Source organism: Podarcis bocagei, assembly GCF_964188305.1.
Source record: "Podarcis bocagei genome assembly, chromosome: 2".
NCBI classification, from domain to species: Eukaryota; Metazoa; Chordata; class Lepidosauria; order Squamata; family Lacertidae; genus Podarcis; species Podarcis bocagei.
In genome coordinates this window covers 73,987,104-74,008,970 of record NC_138126.1, presented here as the reverse complement: position 1 = coordinate 74,008,970, position 21,867 = coordinate 73,987,104, and the positions used below count along the sequence as shown (strand labels likewise).

Sequence of the window (21,867 nt, the reverse complement as noted above, 5' to 3'; positions counted from 1 at the left end):
AAATGGAGGTCAGAGTAATGCAACTTGGCTGTATTAGGATCGGAAACAAAAGCATTGTGACAAATTTAGCCCTTTTGCGTGAATCTTCTTGGAGTCACACCAATGATTCCTTTTGGGTGTAGCTTGTGTCAGATGTGCTTCTTTTCTAAAGAAGAGCACTGAAGATCTGATAGGTTGACCATTCAAAAGCCAAGTTCATTTTCATGGCTTTCAGTAGATTCATTGTCTTAGTTGCTCCCACTTTATACTGTTGCACTTGATTACCTTTTGAATGAGTTTTATATCCACCTACGTTGGGCCTGTGTTTTTCATATGTTTTTTCCTGAGCCGCCTCATTTCCCATTATCCTGAGTCCTCTGCCATATGCTGTGATTTGCGCACCTGCAAAGTTTATAACAGTAATTCTTTGGGTAGTTAGGTTGATGGGTAGCCTCCCTGTATACAGGGATAAAATAGCCGATTTGCTATAAATCAAGGTTATTTACGAGCAGTGTTTGAAAGCGGAGAAAAACCTCTGTATTTGAAAATGGTGGTTGAATATTGAACTTCTGGTTTCTGTACCTGTTTGAGGTTATTTCTTTTATGAAAAGCTGGTGGTAAAATTTCCAGGACTCAAAGATATCAATTCACAGGTGCAAAAGTATCAAAACCTTAGTGCAAGAGTAGACTGGTAATACAATTCTAAGCATATATATATACATATATATATATATATATATATACATATATGTAGGTTTTGGTGTCTTCGGGTGTCTTCCCGTGTAAGAGTTGGGGTGTCTAGGCGACGTTTCGACGAGGTCTCACTCGTCATCTTCAGGCTGGTGCTTTCGGCTTCTTGTTACTAGAACAGAGCAGGATCTCAGTGTTTGAGTTCCTATAAATACTGTTGAGGGGGTGTGGTGTATAGCCTCCAACGTTCTGGGCAGAGAGGAAGTTCCTAGGTTAATGTGCCTTTTCTTCTTTTGTTCATTAATTACTTGAGGGATATCTTGAGTGATTACTTGAGTGATATTCTGAGTACCACTTAGGAGGGTCATTAGGTGTGGATTAGTTGCTAAAGCTTTCGTGTCTTGACCTCTTGACCTTGTAAAGAGTTTTTCTGAGAAGATGGCTGTACTGCACTTAGTTGTGCTCTGGCTTGGCTTCGTGTATAGGGGCGAGCTGTGGTTTTGTGCCCTGTGCCAGCCAGATCTGTGTAGGGATTGCAGGGGGGTGCAGCATCCGGAGGTGCCACTATGGTTTGGCTACTGGATGGTGTCTGTAATTTATCTGTGGAGAGGGTCTGGGTTTGGGTCTGGTGTGGTTGATTGGAGATGGCGTTCTGTGTGCCTCTGGTTCTGGTGTCGGTTTTTGTGGGGAGGGCTAATTTCCAGATGTCTGGCAGGCGGGACGTGTCGTCACGCTTGTTCATGTTGTGAGGGTGTTTCTCTATCTCGATGGCTTCCATGATTATTCTCTTGTGGTGATGTTCCATGTTAAAGAGCAATTTGGAATCTGCAAAATTAATTTCGTGTCCTGTTTCTTTCATGTGTTGGTAAAGAGAGGAAGTTTTTTTCTTCTTTTTTGACGGCATTCTTGTGTTCTGCGATACGTGCATTTATTCGTCTGTTTGTTTGTCCAATGTACGTGGCTGGGCAGACTTTGCAGGGTATTTCATAGACCCCTTGGTTTTCTAACTGGATTTTATCTTTTGGGTTTCTGAGGATATTGGCTATTTTTTGGTTGGTGCAAAAGGCTGTTTTGATATTGTGTTTATGGAGGATTTTGCTAATTTTATCTGTAGTGCCCTTGATATAAGGAAGGAGGGCCATGCCATTGTTTTCTTCTGTGTCTTGGTTTTTGGGGGGTGTTTTTTTTTGGATTAGCTTCGTAACCCTGTTTTGCTGGTATCCGTTGGCGATTAACACATTTGAGAGATTCTGTAACTCAGTTGTCAAGTGGTCTTTGTCAGCCAGGCGTTTGGTTCACCCCAACTCTTACACGGGAAGACACCCGAAGACACCAAAACCTACATTCCTGTACCCGTGAAAATCTACGAAAGCATATACATATATATATATATATATATATATATATATATATATATATATGTGTGTGTGTGTGTGTGTGTATTTATATATATATATATATATATGAAAAACAAGTAGTTCTGACGTGACCAGATCCTCTTTTGGTTTATAACTTCTCATTGGGTGAGTAAATAACAATCTTGTATCAGACTCAAAAGATTGCAGGGCAAAGGTTTAGCTGTGAGACCTGGAAGCTTTCCATCCATTCGTAATTTTAACATGCTGCTAGTGCCAAAAGCTAATTTTCTGGGTGATGATTAAGTGAACTTTAAAATTAACCATTTATCATTTCTTCTGTCTTGAGAGAAAGACTAGGAAACTGGTAAACCTGATCAACATGGTTTTTTTAAAAAAAAATATTTTATTATGAAATTTGACCTTGTTTTTCCTTGTAATAGGAGAATTTATGAAGTTCCACAGGTTGTTGCAGTTGTCTGCATTCAAATGCTTAACTTCACAGCATTCAGAGTGTCAATGGTAGTCAAAAGCATCACTAAAAATGCTCGAGTCTGTTAAAAGACCTAAGGTCAAGGCAACATTCATCCCCATGTGCAGTTAGTTTAAAAACAATATCAGCTCCCCCCCCCCATTTAAACAACAGAACTTTCACGCTACATTGGTAGCTCTATTTTCATAAGGGTGTGCTTGCACCAGCAGAAACCTGCTTCATCTCAGTTGGTCTGAATGCAATGTAATGAACAGAGTTGGTGTGGGCAGTGCAACTAGTACAGAAGAGCAGAGCTTTAGCGCTAATGCAGCTATTGCAGAAAACCACTTCTGAGTGAGAGGGCAGGTGTGAAACTACCCCATGTGAGTCCCATTCTTTCTGTCTGTAGTTGTTCCACCAGTGACAGATTCCAAAGTTGCATACTTTCTCAAGATTTCATTTCAGAATACAGTGCCATTGTAAACGGCAACATGCTTATGGAAGAGAAATTAGCACTGTTGCCATATATTATTTTTCACCACATTTATCATTATTTAGGAAGTTGGGCTCTCTTAACTCTCTTCATTCATTCTGCCTTCTTACTATGGGGCTGGTCCTTTGGTAAACCAATTTTTTGGGGTACAATTTATCAGAAGACATCCAGTTAGGTTGTTGCCTTTGTATTCCATTGTGTCATAAAGGCAGTGATGGCTCACACAGGAATCAGAGCTCACCTCTGTTTTGGTAGGGAGCAGTTGTTAGTCCTGTGAGTGCTTGGTTGGGGGGCGGAATTCTGCACAAATGCCAAGTATTATTTTGTTCATGTTTAGCTACTGCAAGCTTTAATGCCCAAATAATAAATTGTCAGTATCAGGAGGCACAGCTATTGCTAATAATTAAACCATTGCAGATGTGTTTGGGGACCATTTGACTGTGTTTTTAGAATGAGAATGGCAATTTGATTGGGCACAGAAAATGCCATGTTGAACTATGAAGGATAGAAATTGAGAAACGGTGGCTGGGGCTATTATAGTTTGTCTTCTATGAACTGCCCAAAAGAGCTAGTGTGCTGTGCTGATAAAAATGGGATTCTAGCTGCACATAGGAATATAGGAAGCTGCCTTATACTAAGTCAGACCACTGGCCAATCTAGTTCAGTGTTGCCTACACTGTCTGGCAGTGACTTTCCCAGAACTTCAGGTAGGAGGTATTCCCAGCCCTACCTGGAGATGTCAGGAACTGAACCTGGAACTTTCTGCCACTAAGGTAGATGCGGTTGCCCTTCCCCACACTTCTGGCGTGGTGCATATTATTATCAGTAAGATTTAGCTGTGGCTTTTCTTTAAGTGGTGTTGTGCGGTTATTTAACTTGTTACAAGTGAATAATCAACACTATGATTCTGTTATTCTTCTGTGAAATAATATACCCATCACTTCCTCCAAGAACCTCAGAGTGATGCTTGCACTCATAAAAGACCTGTATGTTAGGTTACGTTGAGAGATAGTGACTTGCCCCAAAGCTTCAAGCCTGCATAGGGATTTGAACCTGTGGTTTTCATGTCCAAGCCCAACAGTCTGCACCACACGTGTGTGTGTGTATTCTCTCTCTTTCTCTTGAATGGAGATGCTCTTCTAGAATTTACTGTGATTATTGCAATACAGGTTTAGGTATGTTAATCCTGGCCTATCCAAAATAAATAGAGCCAGGAAGTTCCATATAGTTTGGCTCTTATGAAAACAAATCTTTTGGAAGTAGTATAGATTTATTAACTATTATATGCTATAATAATTATTCTACAGTGAATCTTAAGTATGTGTGAAAACACTGGCCGTAATCCAAACAACTGTGTGACTGTCTTAGCTTCTCAGAGAGACTTTACACTTTTTAAAACTTTTTTTAAAAAAATTCTGGCACTTTTAAGAAGCAGTGTAGTTTAGTTGGAGTGTTGCACTAGGACTGGGGAGTCCCAGTTTTAAATCCTGACTCTACCATGAAGCTTATTGGGTTAATTTGTGCCGGTAATTCTCTCATACCCTGATAGGTTTGGTGTGAGGATAAAATGGAGAGGACAACTATATATATATACAGTGGTGCCCCGCAATACGAATGCCTCGCAAGACGGAAAACTCGCTAGACGAAAGAGTTTTCCGTTTTGGAGGTGCTTCGCAAAACGAATTTCCTATGGGCTTGCTTCGCAAGACGACAATGTCTTGCGAGTTCCTGCTGGATTTCCCCCCCCCCTTTTCTAAGCCGCTAAGCCACTTATCACCTGATCTGATCAGCAGATAAACCGCTAAAAGCTGCTAATAGCCGCTAATAGCGCTAATAGCGCTAATCCGCTAATCCGTCAATGGGCTTGCTTCGCAAGACGAAAAAAACGCTAGACGAAGAGAATCACAGAACGGATTCTTTTCGTCTTGCGAGGCACCACTGTATTGCATTTACCTTCTTGGATAACACATTGGATAAAATGTGTTGTAAATGTAAGAAACAAAAATTAATTGAATGGCAGCCCTCACCTCGTTTCTCCTGCTGATTTTGAAACTTTATGGTTGTTTGAGGGAAAGAGGATAAAAACACCACTAGATATCTCAAGGCATAGTGGCAATTGTCTTTGTCAGGTAATTTGAAAGGATGAAAAGAGATGTATTTATAGATAATGATTAAATGTTCTGGTTTTAACATAGACATTTATTTTATAGCCCATCTTTCAGTGTATAACAGGGCCACAAGATTAGCTGTACCGAATCCAGAAGTTTCACATAGTTACTAGCTTTGTGAATTCATGATTCCTCATTACGTTCAAAAGGAGAGGAACATATGGTTGGGTCAACTGCAGAAGGAAGGCAGCTATTTATTCTTAATTTGAGCTGCCGAATACTTGTAAGATGGCTTGATTAACTAAAATTTGGAGTTCTGCCATGTCTGAAAAACCCATCACTGTTCATTCAATCTGTACCATGTATTGTTTTCAGCTGCTTTGTTTCAGTTGTGCAAGTCTTTAGCTTTGCATCGCCTCCGTCTTCCAACAAGATCTCAGCTGGACATTCATTTTTTAAATGTTAATAAACATTTTGTCTTGTAGATTTCATGAACACTTTTGGATAAATATTTGGTGTCTTGGATGTAATATTTAGTGCAGAGGTTACATCTATCCAAATCTCTTTAACAGCCTTCACCTACTTTGAAATTGCGGCCGTGAACAAGTTCATAAAAATTGTGTGTTCTTTTCGTTCTTTCTAAAAGCATTAAAAAAATTATACTCTGTAATTAAAATCGACTCTGGCTGGTAAAAAGGTATAAAGGGGGTGGGAGAGAAAAACTACAATTATACCTATTTTAAAAATTAACCATTACTTGCCAAAAGAACATCAAACCCACTTAGCGGACATCCGTTAATCCAGTGGTTAGCTGTTTCAGGCTTTAATGCACACTGTTTTACACGTTAACGGTTTTGAAGTTCCAGGCCAAGGCTGACCTTTCACATCTGCTCCTTTCACAGTAGGAATCTCCACTTACTGCTTCCTGTCAGAGTGGATTACAATGACAAAGTGCAGAGCTTGTGCTGGCTGCAATTTCGTTTTTGATCAGAATTATTTCTTTCACAAACAATCACATTTGCTAAAATGTTACATCTGCTCTGAAAAACCACTGGCAGCTCCACAGTTTATCAGTTGGGATCAAGTACAGTTTTTCATTTTGTCTTTTCATAAAGCTGTAAATCAGCCTTACTTGCTGGGGCTCTATTTTTAGTTTTTTCCTCTGCTTTCGCTGTTTTGGAATTTTTGTTCTGGCTGGGCCAAGAAAGTTAACTGGTCAGTGCATTAAAGTAGCATGAATGTGTCTAAAATTCTAGATGTACAGGTGATCCCCCCCCTTTAGAAACTGATAATTTCAATTCAGAGTTTCATTGTTGAATCTAGATCTTACAAGGTGTTGGTGAACCAACATTAACTTGATTTTTGTGTTTAGCAAACTCTGACATTGTTGATTGACGAAAGTTTCTTGTAATACAGTATTTCGAATTGTAAAAGGAAAGGTAGGGATTATTTTCTTTTGATTTGGTTTTATTTTCTTGATGAAGATGGCAGTAGAAGAAGTGAATTAGAGTAGATTCTTGATGCAACGGACCATCTTCTGGATTTATATTACACATACCATTTTGTGTGTGTGTATAAAGGATTTATCTATCAATTTATTGCATTTCAGTAAGCATGTATTTTGCAGAATCTCAATGAAGATGTCTTTTTGAGATTCCTAAAAAAAAAAAAAAAAAAAAAGCAGTTTCTCTTAAGTGTGTACAAGCAAGTTCAAACTAACTGCTGGCTTAGATAGATGAGAGATCTTTATTTTCCTCTTCATCAGAAAGGACAAAAGAAGAAATGCTGCAGCATGGTGGAATACATGGTACTTTTTAAGGGTCACAATTCAGGGGCAGTGAACTTGATTAGCAGTGCAATTCTAGCCATGTCTACACAGAAGTAAGTCCCACTGAACTTACTTCAAGATAAGTGAGTATAGGATTATAGTCTAATGATTTAGTTGACTAATCAAGCCCGTTGAAATTTGCAACCATAATAAAATCAAAGCAGGCTTCTTCATTGCCATTCTTCCGGTATAATTCAGACATTTTACCTAACCCTTAATAACAGTTTTATAATCCGGCACGCCTTTTCTTAAGCACACGCATAACACATTGTTTTAAGTGCTAAAAGCAGAAGATAGGCCTCGGTATGTTCAGTGTATAAAAAATTTCCATTAAACAATTTAAACCTCTCTCTCGTAAAAAGGAAACTGCATAATGAAAGCTGGCTAGGTATAATTTTCACGTTTCCTTCTTCCTTATTTTAGCTTGGATCCAAAGTCTCCTTTATATTAAGACATAAAATATGGAAAATTGTCATTTGTGCACAGACATTAAAAACATTGTTCACAAACTAGTCTCTGGGATTTTCATTTGGCACAGAGAGTCTGGAGGATTCTACACTCTCAAATGAATCGAGTGCTAATTGCCATGAACACTTACATGCAGCTTCCAAGGGCCAGTGTGCCAGGTTTATGCTATCTCTGGTACAGGAGTGACATACCTCCATACTTCTCAGCAGGGGATGCTGCCATCTAGGCTGGTTCTTCTATGTAATTCTAAATGGATTGTCTGGAGGATCTAGGCCAGAGTGGGCTTGTGTATGAGGGGGGTCCATACCGGCAGGTGTCCTACAGTTCTCCCTTGTAGTCTTGTACTCCTCAGGCTGCCTCTGAACCAGATCGAAAGTTGAGGTAGGCTTCAAGTCTGACACTAACTGTTGCTTTATATAATATTACTGTCAATTTCAAATTAGTTTTAAAGTATAAATCATAGAATCATAGAATCATAGAATCATAGAGTTGGAAGAGACCACAAGGGCCATCGAGTCCAACCCCCTGCCAAGCAGGAAACACCATCAGAGCACTCCTGACATATGGTTGTCAAGCCTCTGCTTAAAGACCTCCAAAGAAGGAGACTCCACCACACTCCTTGGCAGCAAATTCCACTGTCAAACAGCTCTTACTGTCAGGAAGTTCTTCCTAATGTTTAGGTGGAATCTTCTTTCTTGTAGTTTGGATCCATTGCTCCGTGTCCGCTTCTCTGGAGCAGCAGAAAACAACCTTTCTCCCTCCTCTATATGACATCCTTTTATATATTTGAACATGGCTATCATATCACCCCTTAACCTCCTCTTCTCCAGGCTAAACATGCCCAGCTCCCTTAGCTGTTCCTCATAAGGCATCGTTTCCAGGCCTTTGACCATTTTGGTTGCCCTCCTCTGGACACGTTCCAGTTTGTCAGTGTCCTTCTTGAATTGTGGTGCCCAGAACTGGACACAGTACTCCAGGTGAGGTCTGACCAGAGCAGAATACAGTGGCACTATTACTGTATTCTGCTCTGGTCAGACCTCACCTGGAGTACTGTGTCCAGTTCTGGGCATGATAAATGATAATGCTGTTTCATTGACGTTGATTTATCTTGGAAAGCAGATGAATAAATTGGTCGGATAATGGTCATTTATTTATTAGTGTTTAGAGTAATGATTTCCAAGGCAATCTTTAGCCATGCGTATTCTTTTTTTTTTTTTTTTTAGTCCTTGATTTTAAGTAAAAAGAAAATATTACTTTGCGATATTTGTGAGCTGTAAACCAGTAGGAGACCAGCCACTGGGCTCTTACCTTCAAGAAGGCATGTTTTGCATATGCTGTCAGTGCTACTAATTTTTCAAAAAACCATTTATTTAGTAATGGAAGAACTCCTTTCGATTTGAAATTGGCCTTGCTTTGTTTCTTTCAGAGACCCAGAATTGCCATTAGGAACTCAGTGAGGCCACCTGTGAGCTGCTTGGAACCTTCCACTGTGGGCTCCAGAGCCCTGCCCTAACACTCCCTTCTACTCTCCCCAAATTGTCTGGCGGCAGTGGCAGCAGACAGGAGGCTTCTATATAAGGAAATACGTTTAACCTCTGAGGGTGTTCCAGGGGGCGTAGGGTTTTTTGGATCTCCCTTCTCCAAGGGCAGGGGCAGAGGCCTTGGAGAGGAGGATCTGACTCCCTGTGCCTGCTCTGTGAGGATGGAGAAAGTTCTGCAGTTGGTGCTCCTCCATCAGTGTGGGCCAAAAGAAGGCCTGCCAGTGTGTTGGTTGACCTCTGAATAGAGTAGGAGCTGCGCCAGCCCTCACTTTACAATAAAGGATAGGAAAACCCCCCTCCCCTTTTTGTTTTAAGCTTGAACAGGACAAAAAAGAAAGAGGAGAATTGTACCCTACACATCTCCCACTCTTCTGGGGAAGGGCCGTAACTCAGAGGCAAATGGAGAAAGTCTCCAGGTAGGACGGTGAATGTCCCCTGTTTGAAACCCTGCAGCCACTGCCAGTCTCTGTAGACAATATTGAGCTAGATGGACCAATTGGTTGGCTTGGTGAAAGGTTCCTGTGTTACTGTCCTAATTCTGGCAGAGCATAGGAAAAGGGGAACATACACATCCTGTACTTCTCCCACCCTCTTTGGATTTCTTTGCTCATAAATGCATGAATTTCTGTGTGGATACTTCTCTCTTGTTTTAGGATCTTTGTTACCATACACCATTGTGCTTTCATGCCCTCCTTTGTGGGGAAGGGGCATTTCTGTGAGCAAGATGCTTGGGTTTATAATCTTACTGTACTTTTCCTTCAGTTTACAATCTCAGACATGCTCTGCTTGACACAGGTGTGAAGTTTGCTGTGTAATATTCAGAAATTGCAGGTGAATAGAAATCATATGAGCTAACAGTTTAAAAGTACATATTCTAATCAGAACGACTTCAAGAAGGGCCCGAAATGTCTAGTTTTCTTTGAGAGGTGCAATAAGGTAGTACTTTGAGTGTGTTTGAGCAAATGAACTTTCTGTCCTTTTGAATTGTACACAGAGACTTTATTATTTAAAGCCAATGATTGCTTTAGCAGGTGTTTTGCTGCTAGAGCTTATAGAATAACAGAATATTTAGGCTGAGTGCTGGAAGTCCATTTACTTAAAACAAAGAACAAAACACTCCATGACCACACAGGCATATTTCCTAATACAAATGACATCTTTTCTCCCACCCCGCTGCTTGTTGAGCACAAAGCATGATAACTAACCTGGGGAAAGAAGATGGTAGTGGGATGTCAGCTGGTAAGTGATATTTACCCTGTGGTAACACATGGAACATCTTACATCCTTTCTTCTTTGCTGTTTCCTCCGACACACTTTTTTTTTTTTTTTGACAATACTACAAATAAAAAGCAATAAAAAGAAAAACATCACTTTCAAACCTTTTTGTGAAGCTGGAGAATGCTGTAAAAACTTGTGTTATGTTATGAAGAAATATAACTCCCCCCCCCCCCAGTATGGCTTTATAAAGCAGCATCTGTGCAGTATGTTTAACGATCAAGGCTCCTACCTGTTTAGCATGATTTCTGAGTCTCTTTGCCAGAAATGTGGGCGAGGGTCCAAATAGCTACTTTCTGCTCACTTAAAAGCTTGTGCGTGGAACTTTCAATCCCACCCTCCCAAACAGCTGACCTTCATGCTATATCAAAATGGTTTTTTGAAAATTCCCTTCAGATCAAAGGCAGTTTGTCATTTGGCATTGGACAGGGTGTGGGGAAGGAATGTTGTTTGAGAGAAACAAATTTGAGACCCTCTGGGCTCTGTTGCATGGTTCATTGGATCCTGGCTATAGAATCCAAGTTTGCCTCATAGCTGAATTTTGTTCATGCTTTATAATTGCAAGTTGCTTTTGATTGTAAATTTATTGTTACTTATTTTATTTATTGTTACTTACTTTATTCATTTATTTCACAGAATTTAATACACCGCTTGATTGTGTAAAACACCTCAAAGCTGGGCATTTGCATAGTTATGTAAGAAGTGAATGCATCTTGAGTCAGTGGAAATCAGGGTTCACTTGTGGAATTTGACCATACAAAAATAGGTCACACTAAAGGAGAGTGTGGGCTTAATTGTTGCTAGTTATTTCTTTATCAATAAGAGAATCGAAAACCTTCCTTTTGACCTGAAAAAACCTCCAAGATAGGACACAGTAATAAAAAACATAATGGTAAAATATTCTTAAACTCTTAGTTCCTCACTACTGTAACGTAGTATAAGGGCCGCTCATTTGCACACCTACTTAATATCAGTGGTGTGTAAATCATACATTTCCACCTGTTTTCCGACCAGTTTCTCCCACTCCTTTGCTCGCTGCTGGACCTAGTCTTTACCTCTATTTATTTGGGAAATACATAGCTTCTAAAACTACTTAAGAATTAAAGTGTACTGATTTAAACTAATCTTTTCTCTATATATCTCCTACCCACTCTTGCAGCTCTTGACGTTGTGCTAATACCTGCATGTGAAAATACTGTGTAACTGGCCATTACTTTTATCCACAGTTCGATTTGGCTGCATTTATTCTTCATGTCCTGAAAATTAGCAAATCATATGACAATAAACAGAAATGCCCTCAGTGAAGAGAGAGGGGGAAGCTGTTGTTTATCTGGTCAGGTGGTTTAGATTAGCAGTGGTGCTGGTCTGTATTATGTTACTTTAAATCATGGTGTCCCAACAGGACATAAATTATGAAGATTGTTACAGTATGTTTCATCCAATGTAAGATCAACAAATAGGAATAATTTTATAGGAAAATCACAGCATTTTGGCAGGACAGTTGTTAAAGAATTTGCTATAACGTGAAGTTTTGTTCACATTATTTGTTAATATGTAAAACATTGTTTGAATAACATACTTAGTGTAAACAGTCTAAATATCAAAGGCAAGAATGGCTTTTACAAGATTACACAGAGTGGCAAACTACTTAAAATAGATCAGTGTTTGTGCTTTTGCTGTCAAAATGTTTGATATAGAGCTGGCTAGCTAGTTTCTTCACCAGCATAATTGTAAACAAGTGTGGAAGCTATGGAGTAGTCTACAATCCTAGTAAAAAGGGCAAAGCCCCATATATTTTCTTTAAAGTTCTTCTAATTTTCTTAGAAAAATACAGAGTTGAGGTGTAGAGCTCAGTATCTGAACACTGGTCTCTAACCTGCCCTTGAGCATAAAAAGAACAAAGCCTCTGTTTCATATGAATAAGTTGTGATGAGGCAGATACCAGAAGTTATGTAGGTTCCAATGTGACATGCCTTGTTTTTTGCCCTACTGGAAGAATCTAAATTTGGAGCCCAACATGAATTAGTTTGCAAATGAAGTGAAAGTTGCATGTTGATGCCATACAGCTATAACTGTACTTTTGTATTTTTCAGAAGTGCAAACATTCTGATTTTTATTTTCATGAATGCCCCGACACCCCCCACCCCCTCCTAGGATGTGGTAGGCTCCTAGAGGAGGCTGGTTATCCAGACTCTTGCAGTTTCCCTCTTTCTTCAGTGTTGCTAGGGCAAGCAGGCAGCATGTCTCTCCAAATATGATGTTATATACAGAATCAACTCTGTGTATATAAATGTAAACCAAGGTAACCCAGTAGGAGTCATTTGCGGAGAAAAGAGGAATCAATCATAACTGAGTGTAATTTTTAGGAAGTGTCAGTATATCACAGTTCGTTTAAACAAATTTTGGATTCATCTTCATTGTGATGAAACTTTCTTGGTATGATGGATCTGATATCAGAAAAAGGAAACCCAAGGATTAAACAGTGTATGAAATCCTCTCACATCCTCTGTTTGTGGATAGACAACTCTAGGGGTGCCTGTTGCCTTCATGCCCTGATTGTGATAAATATTTGGTTGGCCACTGTTCAGAACAAAATGCTGGTTCAGCTGGTCATTTGTTCTGATCCAGCAAGGAGTTCCTATATGTGGGAAGTGGCGTGCAGTGTTGATGAGTGGCACTGAAGCACGTAACTTGGATTTGCTGATAAATTATTTGTAGAAAGTAGAATGGAGACCTATATAACACATCTATTCCCGATCCATTTTATACTCAGTTACTTAGAAAACTGTCGTATTGATTTTGGCTGTGTGTGTTGGACATAGTAATTGTCATTGGCACAAGAAGAGAATATTATGAAGCTAGTCAAAGCTAAGTAAAAGATAATTAGGAAGTGTATAGCTTTCTAAACATAGCATGGCCTTCAGTAATTTTGTTCCATTACCCAAAGAAATTGTATGAATCCTTAGAAGTGAATAGTATGCATATGTGTTGCAAAATGGGACCAGAATAATGGTTTGCTGCAGTAATGTTATAGGATGTGTACTGCAGAAATCGTTTTACGACATAAAAGCAAACATAGAATCATAGAGTTGTAGAGTTGTAAGGGTAATCTACCTACATGTCAAGAAATGCTTATCAAGCTTGGTAATGTATCCGAGCAATACGAAAGGCTGTGGTGGACTTATGTGTCAATATTGCCCTTGCTTGCACCCAAACTAGGGCTAAAGATGAATGAGGAAGTGTGCTGGTGCATAGATAGAAAATCACATCCACTTCATTTCTCTTACCTGGAGCAAAGTAATGGTAATTCAGGGCTCATGATTTGCCTTCTCCAAATAAACCATGAGTGTTAAGCCAATAACAAACCTTGGCTTTATATCATTGTTTGGAGTGAAACAAACTGAGTTTGCATGTAAAACTAATCCAAACAACCCATAGCACTTTACATTGCTTGGATAAATTGCTTAATAAGTTTTATAAACATCTTCCAAAATCATTGGCTTGGATCCCAAGAACCAGGTGGATGGAGAAAATGCATAAGAGTTGTTCTGCAAGCTAGAGGAGTATGACTTGTAGTATACTACCACAATGTCCTGGTGAATTGCTTTACAGCATGAGAAACATGGTGAATAGGGGAGGTGTAGGCTGTAGTATATAAAATATAGTGAGCTATAGAAGCCTTGAGAAAAACCTTGTGACAATTTTGTGCAGAATGACTTGTCTTCTGTTAGGTTGGAAGAGGTTTTTCTGCTAGCATCTTTGGAGCCATTGAGTTTTAAAAAGTATTGAAATGGTTTTATTTCCTGATCTAAGAGTGAGTAATAACAAATTACCCCAGACACAGTGTCCACAATGATGTCATCAAATGCAGATTGCATAAAAACATTGCCACAGCATATGGATGTTGTATGCTTCATATATCTGGCCCATATAAAAACAGTTTTCTGGCATCCCCTGATTGTTTTTCTTAGAGTATGTTCATTATGAGAAAGCAAGTCCTGTTGAGTTCAACACAACATGTTTAGGATCCCACATTTATGGAACTACCTGTATTTCCCATAACAAAGGAATTTGCTGTCATTTCAGAGAAGTTTCAGGTCAGTTTTATTGGGAATACTAGATTATCAAGGCCATCTTTTTGTAAATGCAGATTATTGCTTACAGTTTTAAGGATTCATTTCTAGCTGCTTACTTAATTTTTTTTTGCTTCTTAAAGATGTGATAGAACATTTTAATGCCTGTATTTTTGTGCTTGTGTTTTAAAAACAAAACACTTTAGAATAATTCTAGCCAAATCACTGTCGTTATCATGACCAGAAGTATGATGTTGGAGTGTGATGGAACTGGCTATTTATTTATCTGACTTTTCAAGGCACAAAGCCTTCTCAAAGCTGCTTTCTGATAAACAAGTATCTAACCCTCTTCAGGAATCAAGAAGTGGCACCCAATTGTGATATGGGAAGGAGGGGGGAATTGTAATGTAGGCTGCAATGTTTGTTACACCACTTAATTACAGTAGTACGCAGTGCACACCTATTTCCTAAATATAAATGAATGAATGAATGAATATGCTAACCCCATTCAGGTATCAGGTCTACTGATGTTTAGGGCTTGTGCACTGCATATGCTATATAAAAAAATTCGGTTTTGTGTAATGTGTCATAGTTTCCTGGAGTTGTAACTAAAAAAACCTAGTTGGAGCATGTTGAGGATGATGAGAAATTCTCTGTGAAAAATCAGACATATCAGACATTTGTATCTGAACATATCTCACATTGGCTTCCTTAGAAAGGCGTGGAGTGCATTTACTGAGAGAGACAAGAACTTTTCTCCCTGTCCTCTTTATCCTTTGGGCCAGTTCTGTTGATAAGGTGTGGAGTTGAAATCCTGGACTATTGTATATTGCTTTGGGAAACAAATCAGAAATTAAACACACACACACACACACACACACACACACACCCTCTTCTTCATCCTAGCAAGTGCCAGATCACAGTAGAAGCCAATGACCTTTCATGGCTTTTCCACTTACCTCATGGATGACATGAGTCTGCATGATTCTGCACACTTCTAGTCTTCCTGGCCCAAGGCTTGGGATGTGTATGAGTAGTTTGCTCAAATGTTTCTACCTTGGCTTCGTTTTACCTATTTTTTAGGAAGTTTTAGCTTGGTTCCTTCCTTCCTTCCTTCCTTCCTTATTTATTTATTTATTTATTTATTAAACTATTTTTATATTGCCTTTCATCCCTAACAAACCTTTTCAGGGTTTATTTTTCACTTTCAATCAGTGGGGTAAGGAGACACCTTGGCCTTAAAGTGGCTCTCATTATTAAAAGAATCACAGTGCTAATTTTTGTTTTCCACTGAGTTGCTTTTTAAAACTGATGAATGATTTAAAAATCTGGATATGAAAATACTCCCATTGTGGTAAACTAGAATACTTATGGTGCTGAAATGAAGGTCAAGGCCATGGTGGTATTTTTCAGAATAAACAAAACACTTTCCAACATGAAGCGGCTTGCTGGCAAACAAAACTCACCAAAACGAATCTGACACTACTGCCATATCACGTATGCTTGACCATGATCTTGGCTCGCAGACTGCTTAATAATATTCATTCTTTTAAATTAAAGTTGAAGAAGTGCAGACTCCAGCTCAAATTAAGATTGGCCGTGATGCCGGAATCTGGTAATTACTTTAATTGATCACCAGATAGTTTCCTTGATCACCAATTACACCCAATTACTGATTATGTTTCAAGACGTGAAGAAATGTCCAAACTGATTATGTAATAATGTTTTCATATATAATCAATCCTAAATAGCTTCTCCCTCCACTGCCAATTGTATTTTATAAAAGGAAGGTTACAGGCCTACAGATACAAAAGGTGATCCATAAACAATAAAGTTCTAATTTCATTTAATTAGCAAGGGAAGTATTTAGGGGGCTTAATGGAGATTGCTCTGCTGAAATTACTTCAACAGACCTGCTTCTCATTTTCATGGTACAAAATGTATGCAATAGGGGGGGGTGGCTGTACGTGTTTAAAATGGACTGTAACCAAGATTTGTGCCTCTTGCACGTCCATGTAAACCTGATCAGAAGACTTCAATATTCCATGCTACATATGTGCAAATCAACAGTCCTTACAAGAAGGACAAATCCATTTATTTACTTAAAATGTGCCATGTAACCTTTGAAGCCCAAAAGGTCTTAGAAATGCACTTCAAGTTGATTAATATTACTTTTTTTATTTGAATGAGACTTGCCTGTGCTTAACTTTCCCTAGATTATGTCCGGTGAAGTTTAGCCTACATTCTAATGGCTGAATTATTCCCTACGGGATGGCTACCAACTAACATTTACCCTCTGATTTGCTTGCCCTGGCCTTCTTATAAAAACATAGGAAGTTGACCATATACAGCAGCCAGCCATATGTTGAAGAAAGCAAATATTAAATTAAAATACTTGTACAGTTGGTATTTAAACATGGTTATTCACAAAGGTTTCAAAACTGCTTTTTACAAAGTTTTGAAAACATTACCATTTAGTGCAAGTGAAATAAAGACTGCACTTCTGTTCACGTTTACTGGAAAACACGTCCTGTAGAACTGAGTGGCGCTTAAATTCGGGTAAATATGGATAGGTTGAGGCTGCGACGAAACAAGACTGTCAAGGAAACCCGTATTGGAACGCTCCTGACCGTTTCAATTGCTGACAGTTTGGTGATTTGTAAATGAAAAACTTCATTGGAATAATTTGCCCTGATTGTAATGACTGCATTCATCTTGCTGACAAAATGGTTTGCAAAGCCATACTTCATTCAGTCACCAGTGGCGGAGGGGAAAAAAATACTGGAACTATTACCGACCATTATGCTGTTTCTTGATTATATGTGTGTTCAAAATTGCTGCTGTAGGATTGAACATATTTCTATGCAGGCCCTTTTGTAATGAGATTTCAGTTAGATTTATGGTTAGATAGTAAATTTATAAAGATATATTTTTAAAGAACCTATTTAATACATCATAGATAAATTTCTTTTAAAATAATCTTTACACTAGGCTATTAGTAGTACTTTTGACTTCAGTAATTGAAGTCAAGTTACAGAGTTAGATTCACACAAAGCCAGGCTGGTGTAGCCTAGCAGATAAGAGTTTGTGTACGGAAGCATCTGACTCAAATCTCACAACAGCCACAAACTCACTAGGTGGTCAGTAAGCCAAATAATATTGTCATAGTTTCCCTGCCACCAACAACAGTAGTAGTTGTAGTAGTAGTAATGCTCTTTTATAGAGCTTTTGTAAGAATTGCTGAGGTAATGTATCAAACCAAATCATTGCACACATAAAATGAAATTTCCCCTCCCTCCCCCCGCATGCCCCCCTCCAGCCGCTCTCAAATATTCTCCAGAGGGTTGGGCGGATCCCCCAGAGCAGATTGGATGGCGAAGTTCCATTGCTCTTGCAGAAGTTGTTCTATGTGCAAAAGAATTTCATTATCTACAACACCATCCATTTGAATTACTTTGAATGCAACCCCTAAAGTATATTTCCTATGTTCAATGTTAGTCATACTCAGTGTAAACTCATTCAAATTAATGGTCTTAAGCTAATCATGTCCATTAGTTTCAATGGGTTTACTCTAAGTATAACTCATGTTGGATGTAACTTGAGAAATTTTATTATTATACGGATGGGCTTGCTAGGTTTTTCCACCTCACCATCAAATATTGTATGGCCATTGAGAATTAATTCTCGGCTAACACTTCTATTCCTCAAGTGAAGTTATGCTGGGCTTTGTTTGCATTGGAACCATTGCAGGCCTTTTCTCAGCATCTCCCTTGTTTTGTAGTTGCCCTTCCCTTCTACTCTTCTTGCACAAGTTAAAAGTGGCATATGTATGTAAAAGAAAGAGAGAGAGATATGATAGGAATGTATAAAATTATGCATGGCATGGGGAGCAGTGGATTGTGAAAATATTTTTGCCCTTTTATGTAAGACTAGAACTTGTGGAAATCCAGTGACGATTCAGGACAGGTAAAAGAAAAGATTTCTTCAATCAGTGCACAGTTAAACTATGCAGGCCCATTGCCGCAGGAGACAGTGATGGTCACCAACTTGGATGGCTTGAAAAGGCTATCCATGCTTATCATCCACAGTGGCTCCACAGTCGGAGGCAGTATGCTGAAAGCCTCAGGACAGAAGAATGTTGTTGCACTCAGGTCATAACTTTGGGTTTCCCACTGGCATCTGGTTGGTCACTGTGAGAACAGGATGCTGGACAAGATGGGCCACTGGCCTGATCCAGCAAGGCTATTTTTACAACTTTTTTTTTAATGTAGGATTTTTTTTTGTTTTTAAGTTTTCCCATAAGGAGGGAAACATCAACAAAGCATATAATACCTTTACATTTTCTTCTTCTTCTTAACACAGGCTTTTGGCTTTATGACTCGTGTTGCTCTTCAGGCCGAGAAGATGAATCACCACCCTGAGTGGTTTAATGTATACAATAAGGTAATGAAATGCACCATAATATACTTATATTCATTGGCTGGTCATACTTGAAAAACAGCCTGGAAATGTGAGTAGAGAATCTTGGCCTTATTTGTTGTTTCTGCTATCCTACGCTTGCTCTCACCTTCCTGAAAGGTGCTTCATCCATTCACAACAGAGTATTTCAGAGTCTTGCTTGCTTCTGTTAACCTCCCAGCATTGAGACTATATTTTGCTGATTTTAAGATGCCAGTACTTCTAGGGCAGCTTGAGAGATATTAACTCCATGTTTATAAAAATCATGTATGGCACACTGAGGAAGACATTTGTGTAAATATATTAAGTATCTAATGCTGGAAACAGATGGTGGTTTTAAGAGCTGGACGTTTGAGAGAGGCCTTTCCCCCCATAACATACATCAGGAGTGAGGAGCCTGTGAGTTTCCTGATGTTGGGTGGTGCTTCCCATTGTCCCTGACCATTGGCTGTGTTGCTGGGGCTGCTAAGAATTGAAGACCAACCACATCTGGAGTGCCATAGATTCCTCACCCAAGTTGTACAGACCTATTTCCTTTGTCTCACTGTTACTTTGGGTCAGACAGGTTGTGCAGCTTTTTTAAAAAACTGAAGAAAGCAACTCAATACCTGTTTTGCCATACATGAGTTTAGGATGACCCTACAACACACCATGAGCTGCAATCCATCTTCCAAAGTAGATCTCTAAAATTGGTTTCTCTTTATACCTCTTAAAAGTAAAAGAAAATTAAGACCTCTTTGCTTTCAAATTTTCCAAATCTAATGACAAATTAAGAAATCAGAAATTCAGACTCTTAGGAAATGTAGAATCACAATTAGTATTATTTATTAAATTTGCCCAGGGCAACCCAAAGCAACTTACAACCAAAACATGCCTCTTAGCTCTGAAATGAGGGATAGGAAACTTGTGAAGGGGGCAGGAATCTGTGAGAAAGCAACTTGAAATGAAAGTCTCAGAGAAGGATCTTAAACTTACGTGCTTATGATTTGGGCATTATAAATGCTGTTTGCTAAGTGTTCACATTGCACTGTGAGAAAGGTTTGCTTGCAGATAAACATAACCCATTTAAAACCAAATCTAAGGGTGACTTGTATGAGTGCAATATGCACAGCATCCTTTCTGATAATAACAGACTCCTATATTTGTATTGAAAATTGATAATCAGTAGTACTGGAAAGCAAGAAGTCTGAGTTAAACATGTTTCCGGCACAGATTTCATATCTGAGAGTTAGACAAAAATCGTATAGACTTAAAGGCTCTATCACTTACCTCCCCCCCCCCTTTTTTTGGGCTAACAGAAATTTAGCAAAGTAGCATGTAGCATTCCATTCTGGAGGTGTCAATAATTCCTTGCAGGCAGCTGTATTTTACCATTAAAGGACCGATCTTGTTTGTTTTCCCTTTCAGGGCTGATCTGCAAAGTACTGCCAGCTCTTCACCGTTAGGATTCTTGTTTGAGTCGCACAACTTAGCATTTGCAGTTGAGTCAATGACTTGATTTCCTTCTGAAATCAATCTGTGCAACTCTCCCCCCCCCCCAAACTGAGTAACTTAATTGGACACCTCTTTCTGGAAGGAGCCCAAGAATCCTAACCCTAAAGTGTTCTCTGTGCTCTGCGCTGGAGCTCTCTTTGGTTAGTCTCCAAGTTCTCTCAAGGCTGCTCACCTGACAGCTGTGTTATGTGATGCCTTTTTATTTGAAAAAGCCGTGCCATTCCAATTTACAATCAGACAGGTCTTTTTTTATTTATTTAAACCAACTGTTTGTAAATATACAAATCAAGATGTGTGTAAAAGAGTTTCAGGCTGAATCCGGATCTGGTCAGTCTGCATTAGACCACATGGGCTGGCGAATTATATATATTTTCTTCTTCTCTTGTTAAAACAGGTCCAGATAACTCTCATTTCCCATGACTGCGGTGGACTGACGAAGCGAGATGTCAAGCTGGCTCAGTTTATTGACAAAGCTGCTGCATCTGTCTAACAAATGAATGCCGAAATCATCACAAAATAGCATTTCCTTCAAAATATTTTTCTTTGCATTGTTATGAGACGCTTGTTCAGTCCTCTCTCTCTCTCTCTCTCTCTCTCTCTCTCTCTCTTTGAAAATTGATTTCAAATTTCTCCATTGCTTCTGGGGCTGAAGAGTAAGGAAAGAGAGATTCCTTAGGCATATCCTCATATCCTGTAATGGAGAAGACACAGATCAACCTGAGAATTGCAGCCCAAATTTCTGATACTGCATTGAATGGTGATAAGCATTATTTGTAACCACAGCTTTTGCTTGATAACTGACCTGTAGTAACTTGCGCATCAAGGGCTGAGAGATTAAAAGGCCCTTTGCAATTTCTATGGGAATCCTGATGCTTTTCAGGCTCACCCATTTCACACTGTAGCTCCTCATGACACCCCCCTCACCCCACCAAAAAGAAGACTCACCATCCTCATGCATGGGACTGTTGGAGACCAGCCATTACACATGACCTCATTCTGTGCTCAAAGGTCACGTTGCATTCTCGAAAATCATAATGGTTTATGGACTAAAAGAATTGTCGCCACAATCCAGTTAGGGTTAAGTTCCTTTAAGTCACGTTGATTGCATCTTTTTGCCCAATGTGGGACTTGAACCCACCACCCTGAGATTAAGAGTCTCCTGCTATGCTGGCAGAGTTTGGAAGTGTGTCCCACCCACCTTGTTCATTGGGGCTTACTCCCTGGATGGGACTGCAGTCTGAGATGACTTTCTTAAAAGACCTGTTAGGTATTTAAGGCATTTGTGTGGTTTTTAAGCAGGGCATTGTAGTAAAATATTTTTCAGTGGGGGGAAAAACAACAGGAAAAAAGCTTGTGTTATGAGAGGCAAAAATCATGTGAACATTTGGAATGATTAAATGGAGTTCTTCTGTAATTTGTTTCTGTGTAATTTTTATTCTGTATCATTGTGATAGTAACAAAGTGCTTTAGCATAAACTGTATATTCTTATTGGAAATTCTTGGATTTATAATGTTCATCTTTATATATGTCCGCCTAAAACAAATTCCTATGGTATTGTTGCCAGATGTCCCATATTTTACAGCCTTGGGGCTATTTGCTTTTAGCATGAGACTGTTTTATGTTTCATCCAGT

General features: G+C 39.1%; 1 protein-coding gene across 1 annotated transcript in view; it reads left to right on the top strand.

Annotated features, from left to right (window-relative positions):
• The window catches only part of PCBD2 (pterin-4 alpha-carbinolamine dehydratase 2), a 35,709-nt gene extending 14,061 nt beyond the window's left edge, over window positions 1–21,648 (top strand). The window contains exons 3-4 of the mRNA XM_081185704.1: window positions 18,645–18,725; window positions 20,629–21,648. Of these exons, the coding sequence (XP_081041830.1) occupies window positions 18,645–18,725; window positions 20,629–20,724 (177 nt within the window). The 3' untranslated portion in view covers window positions 20,725–21,648. The remainder of the gene's footprint in view (window positions 1–18,644; window positions 18,726–20,628) is intronic.
• Window positions 21,649–21,867: the final 219 nt, after the last annotated feature.